This window comes from Sciurus carolinensis, chromosome 13 (assembly GCF_902686445.1).
Source record: "Sciurus carolinensis chromosome 13, mSciCar1.2, whole genome shotgun sequence".
In the NCBI taxonomy this organism is placed as follows: Eukaryota; Metazoa; Chordata; class Mammalia; order Rodentia; family Sciuridae; genus Sciurus; species Sciurus carolinensis.
In genome coordinates this window covers 24,637,114-24,657,707 of record NC_062225.1, presented here as the reverse complement: position 1 = coordinate 24,657,707, position 20,594 = coordinate 24,637,114, and the positions used below count along the sequence as shown (strand labels likewise).

Sequence of the window (20,594 nt, the reverse complement as noted above, 5' to 3'; positions counted from 1 at the left end):
CAGATATGAAAAGATACCAAATACATGAGGGAGAGCAGAACACTGTGCAGCAATGTTTAGCATTTAGAGACAAATGCAAGTGGTGTTTAAGAGTAGGGACTTGGAGGGGCTAGGGCAATAGCTCAGTGGTGTAGTGCTTGCCCTCGCAAGCAGGAGACCCTGGGTTCATTCCCAGCACACACACACACACACACACACACACACACACACATACACACACACAATTAAAAAAAAAAAAAAAAAAAAAGGAAAAGAAAAAGGAAAAAAAGAGTGGGGACTTGGATCTGAGTTCAAATTCTTGCACTGCTGTGGGACTTTGGGCAAGTCACTTAACCTCTCTGTTCTTCAATTCCACATCTGTAAATCTCGAGATAACACTAGTTGCAACCTCCTAGGGAAAGTGTTTAACAAAACAGAAGAGCATGTGTTGCTGGGAAACTTTACTGCCATCTTCATCTGTGGCACCAGCCTATCTGCTGGCTGACTGGTGGTGACACTGTGGACTGCAGGACCTGTCCACCAGCTCTGGCCTCCTCAGGACCTTCTTGCTGCTGCTCTAGTACACTCCTGCCTGTGCCGCTGAGCCTGCATCTGCCTGATGTCCTGTCACTGGCCCGTGGACAGAGGTGAAGGAGACAGTTCCAGAATCCAAGGGACACAGATGGCTTACCACTGTGGTGCTGTTTTGCTGGACGCTGGTGGGAGGGAGGATGAGGGAGCTGGCGGGAAGCGTCTGCTGCCAGGCTGCACTGGGGTCTGGGACCTCAGGATGGTGCCAACCATTCCCTCCTCTTATGCTTTGGGTCCAGCAGTCATCCTAGCCAACTGCAGACACTGACCTGCTCCAGTGAGCAGTGAGAATGGGGAGACCCAGCATGCAGGCCAGGAGACCTGGGGCCCCGTCTTCATCCTGCTACAGGCCCTGGGGACCCTGGCTGAGCCACGTGGTCTCTCTGAGATGTTACCCTGTCTGCAAAGAGTGTCCCCACCTCACAGGCGTGCTGGGTGAATAAGACAATGGAGATGCAGTTGCCTTGCAAGATGATTAAATCTTTTAAAAACTGCTCATTTTAATTGCTTCCCCTCTATTTTAGGCAACCATACTGAGCACGTTCTATGAGTCAAATATTTTATATATGCATATCTCATTTAACCCTCTGTGTTAGTCACGTTAAGCCAAGTGCTATAACGAGCAAGCCCCAGATTTCAGGGACTTACCACGGTGAGGTCTGCTCCTCACTCGTGTCTGAATCCAGTGCACTGCAGGGTCTTGGCCACGTGCTGTTGGTCAGGGACCAGGTTCTTTTCACTTCATGACTTTACCATCTTCTAGGGCCTCCTTGTCCTCCACCGGATGATCCTTCCTGAGAGGTTTTGAGGACAGGTGAAATGATGATCATCATTTCTGCTATCAGTGACCCAGCCGCCCCCAGTCCCTGGAGCCTACCTGCCTGCTGGGGAGCCTGGGACGAGCAGGGGCTGCTGAGCACCATCTCTTTCTCACCTTTCAGCAACCCATTTTATTGATAGAGAAGCTGAGGCCCAGAGACAAAATAGCTTTCCCAAAGTCACGTGTCCAGTAGGTGGCCGAGCTGAGGTCTGTCCCCTCTTCATTGCGTGTGACTCCTTTGCCACGTCTTACTCTCTGGAGGTTCTGTTCAGGGCTCTTCAAGCTTCCTGGGTTCCTGTGTTACCTGGTTTCCTCCAACTCCTCTTCTACGTCTGCATGTGTAAACTCACTTAGCAAGAATCAAAGTCCTTCTTTGGAGGACTTAGGTCCTCCAAATATCAATTCATTTATAGGCAGAGACAACTATAAAATTTTGGGGGCTCAATGCAAAATGAAAATGCAAGAGCCTTCTTCAAACGGCAGAAAAAAACCTTCCCTTGCCCTGCTCTCTCCCTCTCCCCCTCCTCTCCTTCTCCTCCCCAGCCTCTTAAGAAGGTGTTTTTCTTTCAATATATATTCTTTAGTTGTAGGTGGACACAATACCTTTATTTTTTATTTTTTTTAAGTGGTGCTGAGAATTGAACCCAGGGCCTCAAGTGTGCTAGGCGAGCGCTGTACCACTGAGCCACAACCCCAGCCCGACAAGGTGTTTTTTATTTGCTATTTAATGTCACCCTTCTTTGACCACAGGGACCCATGTGGGGCAAGTGCAGACCCTCACCCGCACCCAGAGCCCTGCTCTATGCCTCAGCGTTGGGGATCCATTGGTCCTACCCCATGGTCCCTGCACTGAACCCTCTGCCAGGAGTGGAAGATGGCAGTGGTCACTGGGTGGGTGCCCAGAGGGGGTGGCCAGTGGGATGGTAGGACCATGAGTGAACCATGGCTGCAGGCTCCCAGCGCATCTCTGCTGTGCACCAGCCTTCGACACAAATTCAAAGAGAAAGATTCTAAGAAAGTCAAGACAGAAATCAGCCCGGCATGATGGCGCGCGCCTGTAATCCTAGCGCTCGGGAGGCTGAGGCAGGAGGATCGCAAGTTCAAAGCCAGCCTCAGCAAAAGCAAGGTGCTAAGCACCTCAGTGAGACCCTGTCTCTAAATAAAATACGAAATAGGCCTGGGGATGTGGCTCAGTGGTTAAGTGCCCCAAGTTCAATCCCTGGTACCAAAACAAAAAAAACAAACAAACAAAAAAAGAAATCAGAGTGGCAGACCCCCAGAACAGGGCCTCCTTCTCAGCTCTGCATAGGGGGCATATTCTTTTTTTTTTTTTTTCTTTTTTTTTCTGGTGCTGGGAATTGAACCCAGTGCCTTATGCTTGCAAGGCACTCACTCTACCAACTGAGCTATATCCCCAGCCCAAGGGGGCATATTCTTGTGGTCCTCTTTCTATTTCCCAGGGAAGGGGTCTCCACCCTCCTGTCTGCTGCATTCTGGGGCTGGACGTGGGAAGGCTCCTGGGGGCCCATGTGCAGTGCTCAGACCTTGGACTTGTTCCCCTCTGCCTGTGACCCCCACATCTCAGCTGCTGTTTCCACTTCTTTGGAGAATAAACCTCCATCTCTGGAGCCAGGGCTTGGGGACCCCTGCTCTCTGGCCCTGCCCCACACATCTTGCTTGGAGCGTCTTCTAGGCAGAGCCCATTGGCTTCCCATTGAGCCCATCTGTGGGTGGATGCGGGTGTGTGGGACACACTGCCACCCTCTGCAGCTCTGTGTCTGTCCCTCGTCAGCTTGAGTCCTGGATGTACTTCTATTTTAGAGGATGATATTCCTTCACTAAACACTTATGGAGCACCTACTGTATGCCAGGCATTCTGGGAGATGGTGCCAGGAGATACCAAAAGGCAAATTCCTGCCTCCTGGAGGCTGGGCAGTGAATCCAGAGGTGAGAGGAGCCAGAAATGGAAGATTATGATTGGGTGGAGGGTGCAGGTGTCAGGAGTTGTGCCAGGGCCTGGGAGGCAACTGGGACAGAGCCTGGACTTGGGAGGTGCCTTCTGAGCAGAGAGGGAAGGACCAGCCTCTCATTGTCCCCCCACCCCCACCTTGCTCTGATGTTCTCGCTCACCTTTGTGCTCGCGGGGATTCTGCAGTTGGTTTTTCTTTCTTCAGCCTCCTCTGTTTCCCCATTATTATTTTTTAAAAATCTGCTTCTAATCTGCCTGGTCTGGAATAGCAGACAATCAAGTATGTTTGAAATGTATCTAAAATAAGCCTTAATTAGGCTGGGATTTAAGTTTTGAGGGACTCAGCTGTGAATAAAATGCATCAACTTTAATGTATCAATTTTAAAACTTCTATTTTTACTACCCAGAAGCCTGCTTAACTTCTGCATCTTAGTGTATATTCCAATGACCATCATTACCATACAAATAAAGCACACGACTATTCTAATTTATTGTTTTTTTTTTATTTTTTGGTACTAATGGTTAAACCCAGGGGCATTTCACCACTGAGCCACATCCCAGCCCTTTTACTTTTTATTTTGAGACAAGGTCTTGCTAAGTTGCTTAGGGCCTCACTGAGTTGTTGAGGCTGGCCTCACACTTGTGATCCTCCTGCCTCAACCTCCTGAGCTGCTGGGATTACAGGCGTGCACCACCATGCCTGGCTACAACTATTCTACTTTAAAACTTTAAATATCAACTGTGGGCAGACTCTTCTTTCTAGCCCCCAGCCCTTCTTCCTCATTAAACATGCACTGGCCATTGTTTTGCCCACAATGTCAATTTTTATTTATCTTGTTTGTTTGATTTTTGTAAAAACGAATGATTTTATCACATTTTAACATCTCTAAGATGGAATGAGTCTTGTAGTTGATGGGGGTCTTGACATCAGGTCAGTTTTCTTCTGTGGCACATGATAATGTGTCTTAGAATCAATGATCTCTAGAATCAATGAAAGACAGCATTTATATCATTTGAAGGGACTGACAAATTGTTCTTTTTCTCTAGCCACCCCCACCCCGGCTGTGCTGGAAAGAACACAGCTCATCCCTCATTTGAAAGCTACCCTTTTCTTCTCACAACCTTCTTCTAGTAACAATAGGAATATAATATTAACAATAGTGAACAGTTGTGAACACCTACTGTGTGCTGATGCTGCTCCAAGCACTGCTCAGATACCTCTTTGACAAGCTGTGTCAGAAGCCAGCTCTTATCCTTGGGTCACAGATGAGGAAACTGAGGTTCAGAGGCAGCAATGACAGAACCAGGAATCCAGGCAGACTATCTCTGAAAAAGCCACGCTGCACTATAGCTAGTGATTCTGGGAGACAGCGGAAGTGTATCCATTTAGATCGGGGACCTCAGTGGGCGTACCGTAGAATCAACTAGGAAGCTTCAGGAAAACACTGGAAGAGCTCCCCAAGCCATCCTATCATGCAGCCAGAGTGCAGAACCTTTGCATTAGGTGATCTGATAATCTGTGTGCAAACCCCTAGCTGTGCCCCTGGTGGTCCTTGGTCTTCTTATCACACCTTCCAGGTGACCGCCAGGTCTGAGAGGACAGCAGAAGCCTCTGATGCTTCTGGAGTTGGAGGTTAGAAAATAAAATAAGGCTTCGACACCTTAAGCTTTTAATTCCTTCCCCCCTGTACTGGGGATGGAACCCAGCGCCTCACCCTTACTGGAAAAGCACTCTGCCACCCAGTTACATCCACGGTCCCTCCCCTTTTGTTCCCCAAATTTCATATGTATTTTATTTTTAAAAATTTTTATTGGTGCATTATAATTATACATAATAGTGGGATTCATTATGCTATATTCAAACATGCATGTAACGTGATTTGATCAATCTCATTGTCCAGTACATTTTCTTTCCCTCCCTTCCTCCCCCCATCTTCTTACTTTACAGATCTCCCTCCTATTATTTTAATTAGCACATTACAATCATATATATGATCAGGATTCATTGTGGTATATTCATACATGGACATAGCATGATTTGACAGGTTCATTCCTTAGGACTTCCCTCCCTCCTCCTTCCCTCTTGATTCCTTTCCTCTACTCTATGGGTCTCTTTCCACGGCCCTTTTTATTTGGTTGTGAGACAGGGTCTCATTAAGTTGCCCAGGCTGGCCTCCAGCTTTGCAATCCTCCTGCCTCAGTCTCCCAAGTTGCTGGGATTGCAGCGTGCACCACCACACCTGGCCTGGTTTGCTTTTAATATGTATTTCTCTCTCTTTTCCAGCTCTGGAGTGCACAGAAAATCAAGCAGGTAATCCAGTTTTGGATTCTTTTCTGTCCCTTGTGCTTTCCTGGACTCTGCCCACCCTGTCTCAGGGTTCTAGCAGAAGCAGCCCCTCCTCCCGGGGCTATTGCATGCCCATCTTCTTCCCTCCCAGCCTTGCCCCTCCTGTTCGCCACTGGCCACCTCACCCCTTCCTTCCAGTCCAGCACCCAAGAACCTGAGCTTCTAAGCCTGGAGCTTGGGCCAGCATGGCCTTTCCCTGGGTGCTGTGGGTGCCAGGAAGAACTGGGCGCCATCCACATATCCTGAGTATGTGCCGGGCAGCGGGGAGAGGGCCTGTGAGGTAGACACAGTCCTGGCCTCCACGGGCTTTAAGTCTCCCCACACTCGGCTTTAAGGATTGGTTAGGAGGAGGGTGCTGCCGAGGCCCACACTTTGGTTTTCTCTTGATCTGAATGGTGGAAAGGACCAACCAGCCAGAAGGCAGTACATAGCCACTGGCCTCTGCGCCTCTGAGGGAAGCTGTCCTCTTAACACCTCTGCTTGCCCCCTCCTCCTGCCTCTCCCTCTCCCCTCCCCCACTGCCGATCTGTGCTCTGTTCCCGGCTCTTGCCAGGCTATTCTGCACCCGGACACCAATGAGAAGATCTTCATGCCTTTTAGAATGTCAGGTAAGCTCCCAGGACCCTCTGGCTCTGCCCAGCCTGAGCTGTGGTCACAGCTCCAGGGGCGTCCAGATATATAGGCCTGAGGGGGATTTGGAGCCCTTTAAGCACCCTTCACACCTGCACCTATGTGTTCATCTTGGCTCAACTGTGTGAGACTCTGGGCAGGTTCAGGATCCCCCTGCCTTTTCTGCCTGAGCGGCTGGGGTGGAACTGCAGCCCCCACGGGGCAATCTGATATTCTCAGCCACCCCTCTCACTAGGGCCCGCCTGCTATGAGCAAGCCCGCTTCTACTGCCTCTCCCTTCACCTGGGCACCATCCTGTTTTTTCTTCCCAGTCCTGCTCCCTGCTGCCCGCTCCAGGCAACCATCTGCAGCTTAACTCCATGTTTTCTGATCCCACAATTAATCCTCCTTTCAGAATGGATGCCCTCTTATTTGCACTACTGTGCCCTAGAGAAGGCTAGACTCCTTTTCAGTGGAGAACAGTGGGCAGAGGGGAGACAAGATCTCTGCCCCAGGTTGTTCCTACCCAGTGGTCACAGAAGGGACAGTTCTGTACGTTTGGGTCTGAGCCTTAGATGGCACTTGCCCTCTGCAGGCTAGGGCTGGCATGGTTGTCCTGCCCAAGGTTCTGAGAGGTTACGGGCCTCGCCCAGAGTCACACCACAGAGGGTTACACTCATACCAGGGGTTGGCTCCTTGCCATTTCTTAGTACAATGGGTGTACCCACCCTGGGCCACAAGGATGATCTGGGAGGATTGATGACTGTTGCCTTTGGGGGACCTCATGTGGCTGGAGAAAGAGGCTACAGTTGGATGAATCATTTAGGGTTCCCACCCCCAAAGAGCCTGACCTCACAGAGGTGAGAGAATAAGCAGCCGGTGAACACAAGTTCACATGATTCCGTGGTGCAGACTCGGGGAATTAGTTTCCAGTGGCCCATGGCTCTGCCCTGAAGAACTCCAAGGCAGCAAAGGCTCTCAGCACCTTGGAGCTGTGGCCATAAGTGTCCCCAGTCCCCACACTGGGCCTGGCAGGCTGTCATCTCCAGCCTGACTTCTCCTGTAATTCTGGGCCTTCTTGAGTCATATTTCTCAGAGGCCCTGACCAAACGTGGGATTCTCCCCAGAGGGAAGCAGGTAGGAGGAGGATGACTCAGCACATGTAGTTACCTGCACGGAGGATGCAGACCCTGGCTTTAGATGAGTATGTGCCATCTCTAGCTGCCACAAGTCAGAGGGCAGGAGGCTGCCCATTGACATCAATGGGGCCACGGAAGAAGCCTTGCCTGGGGCCATAAGTAAGGCCTGGCCGACTCCACCCCAGCTCTCACCGCTCTGCATGGGCGTGCAACTAGGGCACTAGAGATTTAAGCAGCTCTGGCACGGAGAGGTGCATATTTCAGGTGGGTAGGAAATTCTATTTCCAGAAACTTCATGTTTGTCAGGGAAGGAAAAAAAGACAAGCCAAGGGAAGAAGGAAAGCATCCTGGGGCCCTTGGAAGGTGGCCAGGCTTGCATAGTGAGTGTGAACGGGGGTCCCTGTTCCTCATGGAGGAAATCGTGGGACACCCGCACCTCTGTAGTGGTTCCAGGCTAGGGTAACCCTGCCTGCAGGAACAGGCTTCTGGGCTTGGGAGGGGAGTGAGAGCTGCCTGGCTGAAGGAGAGCAGAGAGAAGGAGGCTGGACACGTCAGCCATGGGGATGGCCGGGCTAGAGAGCGTCCGAGGGGCTGGAGGTGCCTCCTGCTATTGTCCTGAGCCTCAGGGCCATTGCCAAGACCAAGCGTGGAGGTCGTGGGCATCGGGGTTGAGCTGGTGGATTCTAAGACCTGATGCTTCTCTTCCCCACAGGTTACATTCCTTTCGGGACGCCAATTGTAAGTGCTACTTTCAAAAGATTTTTGCTTTAAATGAAACTCTGAACACATATAACTTTACATCATAGTTTGTGAATATTTGACCAAGTTATTGATTTGGCATAAGTTCCTGGAGGGAAACCATCAGATAAAAATGGTATGGGTTTCTCTTTTTTCACTTGCTCTGCATCCAGTGTCAAGCTTGTTTTGTTAAACGGTGCTCTGACTTCCACCCGGCACGACAGGAAAGTGCCTTCCCTGCACATTTTTCACCTCCTGAGCTGTCAGGGAAAATAGGGAGGTTTTCCAAAAGGACTTGGGAAGTAGGAACACAAAGGTGCCTTCTGGAAGTAAAAGTTTAAAATTAATTCTGCAAGGGTTTTCAGTCTTCTTTTTGTTCAGTTTTGGAATCAGGGTGAGCGCTGGTTCATTATTTTCTTTCCTGTGTTAAGTATTCCACATTATGAATATGGATAAATCTCAAAGACAGTGTTGAATGAAAAAATAGTAGCAGAGTAGTAATGCTCCCTGATGTCATTTAGATCATGCTAAAAATAAGCAAAGTGATATTATATATAGTTTATGGGTGTATTTTCTATGTATCTGTAAAAGCATGCATGGGAACAATTAGCAGCATATTCGAGGTCCTGTTCACGCTGGGGAGAGGGAAGATAATGGAATCCAGCAGGGAAAAGGGGGTGCTTCATTTGTATTTGTGCTGTTTTGTCTCAGAAAAGACAAAATTTTCACAAAAATTTCACAAATGGTAAGACTTGAGAGCACATGGATGCTCATTATATTATCCTCTAAACTTTTCTGTATACTTTAAATGTTTCATTTCATGTCTGTCTATCATCTATCTATCTATCTATCTATCTATCTATCTATCTATCTATCTATCTATCTATCTATCTATCTATCTATCTATCTCTGTATATTTTGGTACCGGGGATTGAACCCAGGGATGCTTAACCACTGAACTATATCCCTAGTCCTATTTATTTTGAGGCAGGGTTTTGCTGAGTTGCTTAGGACCTTCCTAAGTTGCTGAGGCTGGCTTTGAACTTGCCATCCTCTTACCTCAGCCTCCCAAACCCTGGGGTTATAGGTGAGCACCACCACACCCAGCTCATACATATATATTTTTAATTTTAAAAATTGATGTCTATTTCCCTCAGATTACATTTTTGATTTAAAAAAATTTAGACTGTACATATTTAGGAGGCTAGTGTGATAATTTGATATAGGTCTACAGGGTATAATGATCAAATCGGGGTGATTGGCATTTCCTTTACCTTAAACATGAATCATTTCTTTGTGTTAGGAATCTTCCAACTCCTCTCTTCTGGTTCTTTATGAAATAATGAATTGTTATGGACTGTAGTCCCCCTACTATGCTATAGAACACAAGACCTTATTTCTCATATCTAACTTTATGCATATACTATTGATTATATATATAAATATATCGGCTGAAGTATTTTTCACATCTCTATCCTTATGTGGTCTTTCTGAAACTATTACGTTTTTCTGAAATATTCTGAGAAAGGATTGCAAATTTCCCACTTTGGTTGTGTGTGTGTGTGTGTGTGTGTGTGTGTGTGTGTCTGTGTGTCTGTGTTCTTTTTTTTTTTTTTTTTTGCTTTTCTTGCAGTTGTCATATATATATATTTTAATGCAGTGATGCTTGGTGTATTCATGACAGTTTTATTTTCCTAATATTTTAATCTCTGTCACATATATGTGAAATATTTCTATTTTATTGAATATTCTTGCCTTGAATTCTGTTTATCTCATGGCAATATTTCTGTTGCTATTTTGTTTAGTCTATTTGCCTTGTACCATTGCCTGTACTTTTATGTCAGTCAATTTCTGTGTTGTTTTGCATTATAGGTTTGTTTTAGATTAAATTTAGCTGAATTTTTTTTTTAATGGTAAACTGGGGACTGAACCCAGAGGTACTCTGCCATTGTACCACATTCCGGCCTTTTTTATTTTATTTGAACAGGGTCCTGCTAAGTTGCTTAGGGCCTCACTAAGTTGCTGAGGCTGATTTGGACTTGCAATACTCCTGTCGCAGCTTCCTGAGTTGCTAGGATTATAGTATAGGCATGTGACACACCCAGCTGAATTTTACTTTTTTAAATTTAAAAAAAAATTTTAGTTTTTAAAAAAATTTTTTAGTTGTAGAGGGACACAATACCTTTATTTTGTTTATTTATTGTTGTGTGGTGCTGAGGATCAAACCCAGTGCCTCACACATGCTAGGTGACCACTCTACCCCTGAGCCACAATCTCAGCCCTTCTATTTTTTTAACGTAATTTGAGAAATATTTGTTTAGTTTTAACTATAAGTAGAATTCATATTTATTCTGCTACTGATTGTTGTGACCATGTATCCTAGTCATCAATTTTTTTTTTTTTTTTTTTTTTTTGCTGGTTTGTTCATTAAACGTTGTTATTATTTCCATTTCTATTTCCATTTCAATTTGTACTAGAGTGGTAGTTTTTATTGGTCCTTTTAGTTTCTTAAGTAGCTTGGAAGGGGAACATCCTAGTTTTTTCTAATTATTATTCATCTGTATTATTTTACAGTTCAGAGAGATTGTATCATATATATACATATCTGTTAACTATCAAGAATCAAATAATGGGGGCTGGGGTTGTGGCTCAGTGGTAGAGTGCTTGCCTAGTATGTGTGAGGCACTGGGTTTGATTCTTATACATACAAAAGAATCAAATAATGAATGTGACTTCTCACCCTACCTACATTACCACTTTACTCTAGTTTTTATTTATTGTTTTCCCTCTAGGCACCCACCAAGATTTTGGAAATAACCTGGCATCTCATTTTATGAAGCCCTCATTAACAGCTGTGTTAAATATCAATTATTTAGGCTTTGTGTGTTTTGTGTTTAGCTTGAATGTGTCTTTGAATAACATTCAGAGTATGTGGCCAATCCAGTCTCTGCATTCTTGCCTACCTGGAAGTGTCTCTTTCCCCTTTCATACATGAACAATATCTGTCCTTATCTCTTTTCCTCTGTAAGTGAACCACCCCCGCTTCCCCTGGAATCATTTGATTATTTTTTTTTCTCTTATCTTTGGAGTTCAGAAATAACTCTGGGATTTAAAAAATCTTCTCTGTATATTTTATAAAATTACACAAGTAATACATGAATATGTTCTTTGGGATTCAAAAATACCACCGAGATTTTTTTTTTATAAAAAATATTTTAAAAGTTGTGCAAACGGTATATGACTGTCCTCTTAGCTCAGAATTCAGACAACACAGATGTGTCTCAACACCAAATCTATGACTGGAAGTGACCTCTTGTAAAAGTTTGGTGAGAACTTTCAGACTTTTTTTCCAGGCATATGTGTACTTATAAGCCATCATTAAAAAAAAATTTTTTTTTGTAGCTATCTCAAAAACAAAAAAGGGTAGGGGGCTCAGTGGTAGGGCTCACAATTAGCACAGTAAGACCCTAGGGTCAATCTCCAGCAATAAAATACAAAAAATTTTGTTGTTGTTGTTGTTGGTTTATTTGTTTCATAGGTTTTTTTTTTTTTTTTAACTAAAACACACACACACACACACACAGGCACACACACACATAGGCACACACACACAAAACAATGTATCTGCAATTACCTTACTAAGCAGTTACATAATAAGCTTTTCTTCTGCTCAGTAGGATTCTGTTTTCTCCTTTTAAGGTGTTTCTGATTATTTTGCACTAAAATCAATGCTACAGCTCTTTTTGCAAAGTGTAAGGATTTCTCCAGAGCTCATTCCAGAGAGTGAATTTGCTGCCTTAAAGGACATGCACATTTACATTTTTAATAGATAGTACTGAATTTCCCTTTGAAGAGGGGATGTTTCCCCACATCTCTGTAACACTGGTATTCATTTTTTAAACATTTTTGCCAGTTTGATGAGGGAGAAGGTGGTTTTAATTTTTATTTCCCTGAACACAAAAAAAGACTGTGCTTTTTCTTTTCATTTGTTTATTAGCCACTTCTTCTGTGAATTACCTGTTCATACCCTTTCCATTCTTCCATGGGCTGTATTTTTCTAATTTATTTGTAGGGGATCTTTTTCTATTTTGAATATTAATCCTTTGAGTTATAGAAATTGCAAATCTCTTCTCCAGCTGTTTTTCTTTGCTCTCTGGTGTCTTTGTTATAGAAAAGTTTGAAATGTCAGTGTTTTTAAATACCATGAACTTCCCTCTGATTAATTTTGAGTTTGTCCCCCTCCTCATCTCCATCCCTTTTGTTAAAATAACTGGATTTGTGACAGATGTGTTTACAAATCAGCTCTTGGACGTCTTTATCAATTTTTCTATTTTATTTTCTAATTTATTCATATTTGCTTTTGTTTTATATCTTTTTTCCTTTGGTATGTTTGTGGTTGGTTTTCTTACTTTTTGAATACTTAGTTTATTTATTCTCATTTTTTCCTTCTAATGAAAGTGTTTAGCATTGTGAATTTGAATATATCTAATACTTGACTTTATCTAGTAGGTTTTCATATATATGGTGATTCTCTGTTGTTATTTTCTAAGCAAGTTTAAGTTATGATTTTGAGTCAATTAATCAAAATAATAATTTTAAATTCTAAATGGTGAGTTTTTAAAAATCTATTCTTTTAATTAATTTTATAGCTTATCTTATTTTCAGAGAGTGTGGCCTCCATAATTCTGCCACTTGGGGTTTTGTGGTTTTCTTTGTAGCATGGTATGTGATTATATCAATTAAGAGTAGGATCATTGTCATGTAGTAGGAAGTTAAAAGTAATAGTATTAATTTAAATAGTTTATTTCTCTCTCATGTCTAAGAACTTTAGAGGTAGGCAGAACCCCATGCTATCTCCAGGTACACAGTCTTCCATGTGTCTACATCACCCATTTTTGGTGCTGGTTTCTATTGTAAAAGTCACCTCACAGATTGATACAGCTGCTGGAGTTCCAGCCACAACATTCATATTCCATGGAGGATAAAGAAGAGAAATAAAAGGATGTATCTCCCAACCATGTCAGCTCTTTTTAAGAAGTCTTCTTGGAAGTTCCACACAATAGTTCTGCTTACATTTCATATAAGATTTAGCTGGTTTATAGCTGACCCCCAAATTTATATTTTATCAGTAAGAAAGAAGGAAAAAATGGTTAATAGGTAGGCAAAAAGAGTCTGCCATAATAATCTTTATAAATATCCCATCAACATTTAAAAACAAAGATGTATCATTTGACAGAATCACTTCTTTGCCAAACCAAAGACCTGGGCGAAGGTGGATATGGTCTCATTTCCCCTCAGAGGCCAAGTGGACTCTTGCCATCAACCAGGATGTGCTGTCCAAGCCCAGAGATGCAGCACTATTTCCAAGGCATCACTGATTTTCCACTCCCTCCTTGTCCTGCGCAAGACACACGCGTCCAGGCGGGCCCACCGCAGTCCTGCAGCATCCGGGAACTTTGATGCTGATCCACCGCGATGCCATTCAGGAACGTGTGGCTGAAGCAGATGCCGTGCACATCCTGGAAGGACCAACCCTCTCTTGACCTGGAGCAAACATTCCTCTGTGCCTGGGGCAGGGATGGCGCTGACCTCTGAGAGCCTTTGTGGTCCCTTGCTTGAGGCAAAACTGGCAGCTGGACCAACAACAGGCCCCCATGGCAGCCAGAACCAAAAGGACAATGCTCACTTACCCCAGCTCCCGGCCTCAAAAAGCCGCATGTTGAGATTCAGAACAGGAGCCAAGAGGCAGGTCCCTGATGGCCTCGGCCTGTGGCCTTCCATTGTGGCGCTCGGACTTGGAGAAACAACGGGAGCATCGTGCCATTCCTAGCCCCTCCTCCCTGCCGCTCCCCGGAGGCCTGGCGCACACCAGCCTCATCAGACCCTCTGAGCACCTGCTGTCGCCTGAGAGTGCGGAACATCTCAGCAAAGCCTGGTGTAAGGGCAGCGAAAGTTCCAGTCCACACCTTAGGGAAGCCCCTGGTCGGAGAGAGCGGGTGAGAAATACAGGCGTGCAGAAGCCACTGAAAATGCTTACCAAAATAGAAACGGCGGTGCCAGCGAACGTGCTAGGAACAGGCCCCTGAGTGATGAAGGGAAGGGGTGAGCGCGGCTGGCAGGTGCCTTGATGCAGAAGCTTCTGGAAGCGGCATCCACGCTACCTTCTGCCCAGGCGAACTTCCCCGGCTTGACCCCGAGGCTGCTCCTCTTTGCCTGAGAGTAACCCCCGCCCCCACCAGAGCGCGGGAGAAATGAGCTGGTTTCCTCCCAGGGGCTGCTGCCAGTTTAGTCAGCAGATTTCACAGATCCACTGGCACCCGTGTAGTGTCTTATTTTAAGCTTAACATTTAAAGATGGGAACTTTTCCCCCTTTGGTGTGTGGCAGAAGATCCCAATTTATACATAAGCACAGCGGCTAAGCCAGTGCGCCCAGGATGACCTGAGGCCCCTGTGGTCTAGGGCACCCCGTTTGGGGGATCCTCTCAGAAGAGTCCTCATCAACATGGTGGCTTCTTAGAACCGGAACCTCGTTCCTGGGGTTGCATCAAGAGGTGAGCAGCGCTGTTCCTTCTATGTACATGGGACTGGGGAGGCAAAGCCACCCTGGCCCAGGGGTTCAGCCCTTGTCCTGCCCTCCCAGCTGCTGCTGTGCTCTGCACCCTTGGCCACCATAGTGCCTCAGATGCCAAGAGCTGGGTTTCTCTTGTGGGCCTGAGGCTCTTCCAGGGAGCATTTGTGCCTCCCTCCCCAGCTGCTCCATCCCCCTATCACATCTGGAACTCTCAAAAGGCTCAGATCCCGCTGGGAGACTGAGGAGGGTGGACCATGAGCACCCTATCAGGGAGTCTGGTGACCTTGGGAGAAATCCATATGAGATTCTGTTCCTTTTGGTGTATTAGGAACTTAGACTCTGTACTCCAAGCCCTCTCGCTCTAGCACTACAGATGATCCTGTGGACACAGAAACCCCCAAGGTGCTGGTGAGCCTCATTACATGTCCCAGAGGTGGGGGCAACTTGGGGTGGGCCGTAAAGGATTCACTTTATGTTGGGACGTGGCCATGTTCCAGGGCCATTCTGACATTTCCCAAGCCTCCTGGTTCCAGATTTCTATTTCACACATTCCCAGTTTCCTCCCTGTCTGCCCTCCATGTGATCGGACACCAGCCATACCATGCAAAAGGTGCTGTTCCTGTTAAGCTAGAATTGACCAGTCAGGCACAGACTTCATCTGACAAAAGATATTTTTTTAGCTGGCTGGCCTCCTATAAATAGCTAAACCCCTAATGCATGGAGCATCACTTTTCAGATCATTAACCGTATAAATCAGAAGATGGAGACAAAGTAGAAAGGAAAAAAAAAAAAGAAGAAAAAGAGCCCGGCAAACTGTTGGGTACTGGGGCTCATGGCCTGTTTGTCAGAAAGGAACGTTGGGGAGTTGAGTAAGGTGGGAGAAGAGGGGACGTGTCAAAGCACTGTTCCTCCAGCAGTGGGGACTTGAGGTCTGTGGTGTCAATGTCCTGTGGTCACACCCCTCCAAAGCTCCTGAGGAAGACAGATGGAAAAGGTGTGCGGACCACCGAAATGAACTCAGGGGAGCCTGTGAGGGGATCTGACCTCTTCTAGGGTTGGTAGGGGGTTCCTGGAGGGATTAGCCAAATGGGAATGGGTGGGGGAGAGGACATTATCTCTGCCATTTTCATGGTAAGCAAGATCATTCTGTCCCAGCAGCCTTCCCCTGGCGTAAGTTTTACCACCCATTGTTTTCACACACCCCTGCTTCCACACTTTAAAAAATCTTTATCACTTGAGTCAATTTCATAGGGGGCTGGCCACGGGGGTGGGGTTGCTCGATTCTCTCTGAGGCCAACTCTCTTGGTGCACAGAATAGTGACCAGTGGCCTTGCTGCCCCTCTCCTTGTCTTTAGCTTCTCTTGCCCACTCCTGGCCAAGCAGATGGCAATTTGGGGGTGCCACTCTCTCAGACTGAGACTCTGCCTGCAGTAGTTAAGAAGCTCTGAAGGAGGAGGCCTGGACGGAAGCTGTGGTTTTCTTGTGAACCCCTTTCTGCATGGGACCATTGGCCCCCCTTCCTAAGTTCGGCCTGACACTAAGGTCCAGCACACGCTGGTCCAGGACAGCCCCAGAAGCGAGCTAATGGCCTCTGCTGGGTGGGGTGATGAGCACGGACACACAGGAGCCAGTAGCACTGGTGAGACAATTCAAGTTATATTTGTCATGGTACAAAATTTTGGACCTAGGACAGCATAGTCACTGTGTGTGTGGTACCCCTAGATCACTTAGCAATTGCTGCCATGGCACTGGGTAACAAGCACCTAAGCACTGCAGGCACATCCGTAAGCACTCCTTCTCAGGGACCTGCAGTTGGACAGGGTCAGTCTGATCACTGTCCTGTGGGTCAGCTGGGATCAGCAGACCTGGCTAGCCTCTACTCTGTCTATCTCAGCCTCCTCGGACCAGAAGACATCAGGAAAGTCTCCTACTAGCAGTGTTGGGTGCCCAGGAGGGATCAGAGCTGCCCGAGGCTTCCTGGCCTGGGCTCAGAACTGGCACACTGCACCTTCCTCCCACATGTCCCTGGCCAACAGAGAAGGCCACAGCAAAATCGAAGATGCAGGGAGTGGGGAGGAGTCAGCACCAACTTCATCTAACCCCCTCCCCACGGGACAACTAGTGACTAGTACGGTGACAACTAGTGACTAGTACGGTGGTGAAAGGAGCGAGGAAGAGAGATGAAAGGTGACATGGCCATTGTCACAGTTGTGTGGAGATCTTTTCTTGGTAAAGAAGTATTTAATGTTCTCAACAATGAGTTAGTGTTCTCCTAGCTGGGAGCCTGGGCCTTGTCCTGGAAGGAAGAGCTCTCTATTTTTTGACGAGTTAAGACTTGTGCTCAAAGGTGACTCTGGATTGTGTAATGAAGTCTGCAGGATTCAGAGAAAGGAGGGACCATCGGAGGCTGGAAAAGAGCTAGAGGGAGGAGGGAACGACACCAAGAGCTGACTGCAGGGGCACAAGCTGCGTGCCAGACCCTGAGCCACATTCTTCCCATGCTGTCCTCTCCTGACTGCCCAGAGAGGTGCCAGGGGTACCCCACATTTAACAGATGAAGAAACAGAGGCACAAACAGAGCTCAGGTCGCCTGTGTGTGGTCAGTATGGGCACCAGCGTCAGACGACCAGAACCTGAAAGTTCTGGGTCCCCAGCTGTGGATACACCCAAGGGGAAGGTGAGAGCAAGAATACAGACAGATGTGCAGAGAAGACAGCTGCTGGGGGACTGGAGCAGCAGAGGGGACTCCAGCCATGGTATGAACTATAAATGGGAGCAAAGATAGGATGTGTGATTTGGCCAAGGTCCTGCAGCGAGATAGGGTGGAGGCTGGGTAGCAATCCTAGCTGCTGGCTCCTGTTTCCCTCTTCCACTTTCCTTGGTACCGGCGCATTCTGGGCTCTCTCCACCGTCTGCGCGGCCACGCCTGCAGCGTTTCCCTCTTGGAAGAGGTGCGATCCACTGGCATTGAAGCCGGGTGGACTGGCTCCCTCTCTCTATCCATCTCTTTCTTCCTTTCCCCTGCCATGTTCTGGAAAGGGCAGCGGGAGGGAATGTGGGCAGGTTGCACCAGAGATATACATCTGAGAGCTGAAGGGAACATTTATTTTTAATGTAGACTTAAAAAGAAAAAAGGAAGTTATAAAATATCTGCTCTTGCTCCTGGGATTGTGCAGATGGTGCTGCGTTTTGCCTAATAGGGAATGGAGCTGGCATTGAATGCTGCTGGTCCCTGCCTAGATGTAAGGACCTGGAGGGCAGGATCTCTGCTCCCCGCCCAAATGCCTCTCCAAGTTCCATTTGGCCAAAGGGGTTTGGTGTTCTCTGCCTTATCCTCCCTGGGCTGCCTCCTGCTGATTACCCAAACCTCCTTCTCAGTCGGGCCAGTTACTGGGCTGTACCTGCTCACACACAAACACACACACACATACTCACTCACCCCTCAGCTCAGTTCTACTCTTCCTTGAGCGTTTAGCCAGGGCACGCTGACCTGAACTCCTATGTGGGTGTTAGAATTGATCAGCTTTGTGCACACCCATGTACTTCAAACCACCTTGCCATTTTCCTGCCTAGGTGTTCTGAAGGACATCCTCATGCATTTCCATGTTTAGTCCTTGTGTTTATGCTGATTAGGGACTAGCTGTCCCTCTGCTCCAGCACTCCCCACTGGGAGCAGCATGGAATGCGGCACAGAGATGATGCTCTATAAAAATGGTCTGGAGTCATGACTGAAGCCCCTCTTCCTTTGTGCTCAGGCGGGATGAACTGGAGGAGGAGCACCCTAAAATCAGAGTCATGGTACCAGTCACAGAGCCAGAGATCCGACTCTTTCTCCAGTTTGCTATAAAGTCTTGGGATGATCACTGAATTTCTCCAGGCCTCAGTTTCCCCATTTGCAAAATCTGTTTTGGTTGCTCCCCAGAGTTATTATGAGGATTACAGTAAGTGGCGTACAGCAAATGCTTGACAAAAATCAATCCATCTCTAAGAAAGTGTGAGGAGATTTGTTTTAACAATCAGAGGTGACAGCAAGGGCAACAGGCTCTGGTAGGACAGGTGGTCGGGTCTGTTCAACAAGGTAAAATGCTCACTGATCACAGTGTATGTCTGTGTGTGTGTGTGTGTGTGTGTGTGTGTGTGTGTTATATAGCCTAGGTATTTATTTTGGGGCTGTGGGTTGTTCTGGACAAGACTTGCTATCACTTTTAAATATGCATGCCACATGATTAAACAAGATGAAAATGAGACACAGGAAGGAGGGGAAGATAAGAGGAAGCTAGGAATGAGCCAGGAATGCAGCGTGAGTCCACCCTTGGCAGATGTGGTTGTGCAGAGGTGGCCTAAGCTTCTCAACCATCATCAAGGAAGTTAGAGTTAAAAGGCCCAGGGTCAGCAAGATACGTGTAAACTACTTGCTCAGAAGTACAATTTCTGACCCTGAACACAGAGAGTTTTTCTCAGGAGGATTCATGTAGGGGACCCTGTGATGTGACAATATCCTGGATCGTTGTTGGGTAAATGCAGTGTGTTCCATAAGGTTCAATCTTATGACTTTCCTGGTGGCCCCAGCACAGGTCAGGGGTGCAGTGGGGAATTCCAGAGGAAAAGGCTATATAGTCCACAGCACATCAGGTTGCATAAACTACAGATTAAACTGAGATAAATGATGTGCTGAACTCCAAATGGTGGGCAGCACAAATTCCCCAGGCCTTCCGAGGCAGTCAGACATGTACATACACGTGTACACCTATGTGCACACTTGTCTCCACGCCTGGCAGGCTTCGTTTCCTCTCTATGTTCTGGCTTCCTACTGAAGCCTGGTCAGGGGGAGGCCTGGGTCACCCTGGGAGACTCCTTAGCCTACAGGATCCCACCCCAACAGTGGGGCAACCTCTGTTGATGTCACACCAACCACTGGAAACCTGAGGGTAGAATTTTAAATGGAGATAGACCCTCCAAGATCAGCCCCTGTACTTTATAAGATAGAAAACTTGAACCCCAAAGGAACCATCATCTATTAGACACCTCAGGGATGGACCTGGGCCTGAAACTCAAGGTCCCCTGACTTTCAGTCCAGGTTCCTAAGCTGCCTCTGAAATGAAGAATCAAATACAGGTTTTATTCTGGGAGAAAAATCTCATAAGATAACTCCTCATTGGAGCTATGGGATGGCTTTACATTATATAATTTTATTCAAGCTGATATGGGCCAATAAATATAAATGTGTGTGTGTTCGCTGTTTTAAAACATTTTAATGTTTAAAACATGATTTACTAATGCTGCTGAGGATGTCTAGAATTTGATTTACTGCATAGTATTGAATGTTTATACTTGTTCCTTACAGAAATTCTTGTCAAAGAGCCATTTTATCTACAGGAATAATAAATAAGTCAATATGTGGATGGTTGTGCATATTTCTCCCATATGCAGCAGTACTTGGTAGACGTTATTTTGCACACAAACACTCAAAAGGTAATAATAAGGGTCACCTGTAGATCCTGAAGTCCAAGGTGTAGCCAATGTCAAGATCAGGCAGTTAATCTTGACATGAATCAAAAAAAGCAGCCAGTGAGTCTAGGTCTGAGCTGCTATCTGGGCTTGGTAATAATGGATCCACACCTATGTAAACATGCTTAGACTTATGTATGTATTTTTCATTCATTCTTTCCTTCATTCATTCGCCCAACAGCCATTTATTAGATATCTATTTCTAGTCAGCAGGTTAAACATGGTTTAAGTTTTTGCTTCACGGAGATTCAGAGATAACAAATTCCCTCAAATTCTATTCATAAGCCAGGCGTAGTGACACATGTCTGAAACCCCAGGGACTG

General features: G+C 46.3%; 1 protein-coding gene across 3 annotated transcripts in view; it reads left to right on the top strand.

The window, feature by feature from the left end:
* Sfxn5 (sideroflexin 5) overlaps nucleotides 1–20,594 on the top strand; it is a 110,679-nt gene that overhangs the window by 32,633 nt on the left and 57,452 nt on the right. For all 3 annotated transcript variants that reach the window (XM_047522467.1, XM_047522465.1, XM_047522466.1), the window contains exons 4-6: nucleotides 5,644–5,670; nucleotides 6,260–6,314; nucleotides 8,167–8,192. In XM_047522467.1, coding sequence (XP_047378423.1) covers nucleotides 5,644–5,670; nucleotides 6,260–6,314; nucleotides 8,167–8,192 — 108 coding nt within the window. The remainder of the gene's footprint in view (nucleotides 1–5,643; nucleotides 5,671–6,259; nucleotides 6,315–8,166; nucleotides 8,193–20,594) is intronic.